This window comes from Acanthisitta chloris, unplaced genomic scaffold (genome assembly GCF_000695815.1).
Source record: "Acanthisitta chloris isolate BGI_N310 unplaced genomic scaffold, ASM69581v1 scaffold8194, whole genome shotgun sequence".
In the NCBI taxonomy this organism is placed as follows: domain Eukaryota; kingdom Metazoa; phylum Chordata; class Aves; order Passeriformes; family Acanthisittidae; genus Acanthisitta; species Acanthisitta chloris.
Window position 1 is genome coordinate 41,003 of NW_008669798.1, and position 4,619 is coordinate 45,621.

At 39.4% G+C, this 4,619-nt stretch overlaps 1 protein-coding gene across 1 annotated transcript; it reads right to left on the reverse strand.

Moving 5' to 3' along the window:
* Nucleotides 1–262: 262 nt before the first annotated feature.
* On the reverse strand, nucleotides 263–4,234 carry OXSM (3-oxoacyl-ACP synthase, mitochondrial). The gene is made up of 2 exons (XM_009073444.1): nucleotides 3,252–4,234; nucleotides 263–861 (listed from the first exon to the last, which is right to left on the reverse strand). The coding sequence occupies exons 1-2, from the start codon at nucleotides 4,232–4,234 to the stop codon at nucleotides 459–461; spliced, it is 1,386 nt and encodes a 461-aa protein (XP_009071692.1). The 3' UTR covers nucleotides 263–458.
* Between the last annotated feature and the right edge of the window lie 385 nt (nucleotides 4,235–4,619).

Consider the following 4,619-nt stretch of genomic DNA (forward strand, 5'->3'; position numbering starts at 1 on the left):
TGATAAGAAGGCAGAATTATAAATGGAGTGGGTGACAAAGAGGAGCTCAGTCACAAACCCTGTATTATCATGCAGTTAAGTCATCAGGTGTGGACTCCTAGGTCGTTAGCCAGCCTCTCTTTGGCATAAACGTTTCCGAACAATTTCTGTGTCACATGCATAGAAAAATCTATTCTAATGAAGTATAACCACAGAATGATCAATGTCTCCTATTCTAGTCAACAACAAAAACTTCTTCACCACACAAAGAATAGATCTTTTATTTATTTTTATTCAAATGAGTAAAAGAAGTTCTCTCTTTGTAAAAGAATTACTGATGTAAACGTTAGGGTGAATAAAGTTCTTCTGTATCATGTGACCAACTCTCAAAGCTGAGAAGAGATTACAGTGCACATCAAGGGTAGCAGTACAGAAAACCATGGTTGGTACCAATTTTTCCACAACATGCATGGTGTGAGTTAAACACTTCCAAAGCACAAAGTTGCATTGGTACCACCAAAGCCAAACGAATTTGTGAGGGCTATACGCCGTTTTTCAGTTTTCCACTCCTGAGCTGTTAATGGAACATAATTGAGATCAAACTCTGCCTCTGTTTTCTGTAAGTTTAGAGTAGGTGGCAAAACTCCATGGTAACAGGACAGTGCGGTAAAAGCTGCTTCAATAGCTCCTGCAGCCCCCAAGAGATGTCCTGTTGCTCCTTTTGTTGAGGAAACTGCAATATTACGGGAGTGTTCTTTAAAAAGTCTCTTGATTGCTTGATTCTCAGCAGCATCTCCCAGGGGTGTAGAAGTTGCATGTGCATTGACATAAGTTACATCTTCAGGTTTGATCCCAGAATCTTTTATTGCTGCCAACATACACCTAAGGGAAAAAAGATGACAGAATGCTGAATTTCCCATTATATTTTTGTCATTTGTAAAAAACAAACCAAAAAGTATTAGATGTTTCAAAATGTTTATCAAATGTGACAATCTGCTTTAGCAGAGATGTAACTGACAAGATGAATTCATCTAACTAAACACATTGGCATCTATGTTTAGCTACCAGAGGAAGACAGAAAAGGTGAGGACCACTATAACATCAGACTTGCTGTTAAAAATTCCACAGTTGGGAAAAATGCAAAGAGAATGAAAGAAAATATAACAATCAATCTCCACAGACTATATTAATACATCAAAGACCCTTTCAGGGTAAAATTTTAAAACATTTGAAAGAGAAATAACTATCTGACATTATTACAAAAAATTAGGTATGCTCTATCCACAAAAATACTGGGAAATGAAAGAAAAAAATCTGCAGTCACTGTCTTCATGAGCATCTTTTGCATGTGTTCCAGAGGCTAGAAAATGTCAAGGAGATAGCACAAATTCCTATATTTAATTTTATAATGAAATTTACTGAAAGTCATACTCTTCTACACTGCCACAGTATGCTTTATTTGACTCCTGATGACCTGTGGACTGTGATGGCCTCTATAAATCATGAGTTTTTATGAGAATCATGGAAAGCTCAACACAGCTCCATACTGATTTTCTCAAGGATTTCCCACAGAAAGGAGATGAACTCCTTGCACACACAGCTTAATGAAGTACCTCTGAGCAAAAGACCACTGGCTCTTTTGAAATTTATGAAAAATAAGTAACTAAAAGGAATCTCAAAAAAAAAAGATAGCACAGGCTTCTGGACAAATTTAAATGTCTCTAAGAGTTACAGCCTTCCACCCTTAGAAACATCCAGCTTAGTTTAGGTTGGATGCCACCAATGCTCACTGTCACTAGACAGTGAGCCAACATTCAGGTGGAAAAGATTACTGTCCAACTTGAGATACATTAATTTAGTTAAATATGTCATTTTCAATGAACACTTAAGAAGATACCAGATGATTTGTGTAGAACATGTAATGAACACACTTCTGAGTCTGGCTTTGCCTCTCCTTTCCTGCAGGCTTATTCCAACATAGGTATTAGCCTCCAACTGCAGTATTTATTAGAAGACGATAGAAATATATATTCCCCTGAATTTTTTTGATGTGGCAAATAAAATTCCTACAGAAAAGTAAGAGAAGCATATACATTCCAGATTTAATCCATATACCACTGCAATACCAAAATATTGCCTTGAAGACAGCATTAAAATACATTATCTCATCTCAAGGCTGGAAAAGCTCAACATTTTGGAGATACCAAGATTAACTTTCAACTGCTTCCTACTTTGGATTTGATTTATATGCTACTGCAATCATAAAATATACAAAGATTCTGTCACAATGTATTGCCATATCATCTCAAGGGTAAACAAGTCTGAAAATATGAGATAAGTCACTCCTGATTACTCATCTCACACCTTAATCTGCAGAACAATTAAGTATGGATCTAGTAGCATAGAGGGAAACATGGTATATTTATACTTCTAGAAAACTCAGTCAACCCAATAAAGATGCAAACACAGCTTGACAATACCATGCAGAAGTCTGATCTCTTTGTGCAGTGATATATTGAATTTTGGAATTAAATATTCACATACTTTTGAATAATGCAAACTAAACCTTTACTAAAGATTCCAATGTCAGCAATAGTACTCAGCCTACACCAAGCTCACCAACTTACATGGGTAATTTAACTGACAATTTAATTAGGTCAGTGATAATGATTAGATGAGTATTGTCTACTTGAGAATTGCTTTTCATGAGATAAACATCGATGAGGCTTTATCACCTCCCTAAACAACGCTAAAGTGTATTTCTGCTATGCCCCTCCACCAACACTATTAGCTGCATTGGAATGAAGCACTGAATATTCTAACAAACTAGATCCTCCAAGTGCTCTACAGCCTTCAACACCTGAGATTTCTTGTAACAAACTACATGCTTTTGCAGAGGAGGTCTCTCTGTTCCTATGGACCAAGGGTGAAAAAGAACCCAAAAAGGTTCCATTACACCACAAAAATCTTAAAGAAGAGGTTTCCATTGAGATTTATGTCAACAGCTATAGGCACCAAAGGCAAAATGTTTTTACCCTGAGAAACTTTTCATAACCCTATGCAGCAAGAACTGGCCTTCGCCCTACTATGAAAAGAAGAGAACTGGGGCAAAATGTTACCATAAGCTCTTTCATTTTTCAGACTTTCAGGCTTTTGGAATATTATTTCAAAACTGAACAGCCTTTCTCTATGAAAAGCATACAATAACAGAAACAAATGTATCCACTATAATTAACATATAAAGTAGCCATTATAATCAACAGAGTTCTTACCTGAATGCACCGTCTCCCTCTGGATTAGGTGCTGTTATGTGGCAAGCATCACCAGACAGTCCATAACCTAAAACTTCTGCATAGATCCTAGCACCTCTTTGTACAGCATGTCCATACTCTTCCAAGACCAGCACAGCAGCACCCTCTCCCATTACAAATCCTTCCCTCTGCGAATCAAACGGTCGACAGGCCGTTTTAGGGCTCGAGTTAAAACTTGTGCTGAGGGCTCGAGCTCTGGCAAATCCAGCCAAGGACAAAGGACTAATGCAAGCCTCAGTCCCTCCAGCCAACATGACATCAGCATCACCACCAGCAATGAATCTAAAGGAGTCTCCAACTGCATGTGCGCCTGTGGTACAAGCGGTTGACACAGCGTGATTCGGCCCTTTGAGTTGGTATTTAATGCTGATATGGCCTGCTGCCATATTGACTAAAATCTTTGGGACAAAAAATGGGCTGACTTTGTTGTAACCCTTTGTTTTAAACATGGCAGCTGTATCAGAAATTTCTTCCAGTGGAACCATTCCCATGCCAATTGCCACACCGGCACTTAAGCGATCCTGTTCGGACTGAGGAGACCAGCTGGAGTCCTTCATTGCTAGCTCTGCTGCACCGATGGCCATCACAGTGGCAGAACTCATGGATTTGATCTCTGACTTTGACACAAAGCTTTCTTCACTGAACTGACCCTCCTTGTTTCCCCTTGGCACACAAGCAGCCACTCTACATGGGATGCCTGCATATTCTTCCCCATCTAGCGATGTAATCCCACTGCCTCCTTGGAGAAGTTGTTTCCATACAAACTGAGTCCCCACACCAAGAGGGGACACTAAGCCAATACCTGTAACAACTACTTTCCTTCGACATGCAGGCAGTGACTTGCTGAAAGCTCTTCTGTGGTTTTGTAAAGGTAGATTTAAACTGAGAGTTCGGAGATGAAGATTTGCCATCATTAACAGATCCTGTGAGAACTGTGAGAACATGATGGCCGTAATCGCTTTGAGCACGTTCCTGTAACTGGGGAGGGGGAGGGAAGAGAAAGACACAAACACAATAAAGCAAGCAATGTTTAAAACATTCCAAGTATGTTAAATTAATACCCTGCTTTTTACACAAAAGCTCATTTACAACCCTGTAGAAAGGGAGGTAGTTTCCGTGTCCATAAGCAGGAATAGTATGTGTTAGGTCAGATACAGCACAGCAGCACATTCACTCTGGGAATGCCTCTAGTGGGCTATTCCAGCTCAAGTGGCTAATTAATATGACTTTGCATCACTGTGGACTCAGAAGCACTTTGGTTTTGCTGCAAAACTCCCCCCAGGGGTTTGAACCACCTGCTGGCTGGAGGTATCAACAATGAGCATTAAC

Excerpts from the sequence above, each read along its gene's own strand:
- OXSM (XM_009073444.1), bottom strand. The coding sequence starts at position 4,234 with ATGTTCTCACAGTTCTCACAGGATCTGTTAATGATGGCAAATCTTCAT. Across the intron at positions 862-3,251 it reads GAGGGAGACGGTGCATTCAG|GTGTATGTTGGCAGCAATAA; the intron begins GTAAGAACTCTG and ends TTTTTCCCTTAG.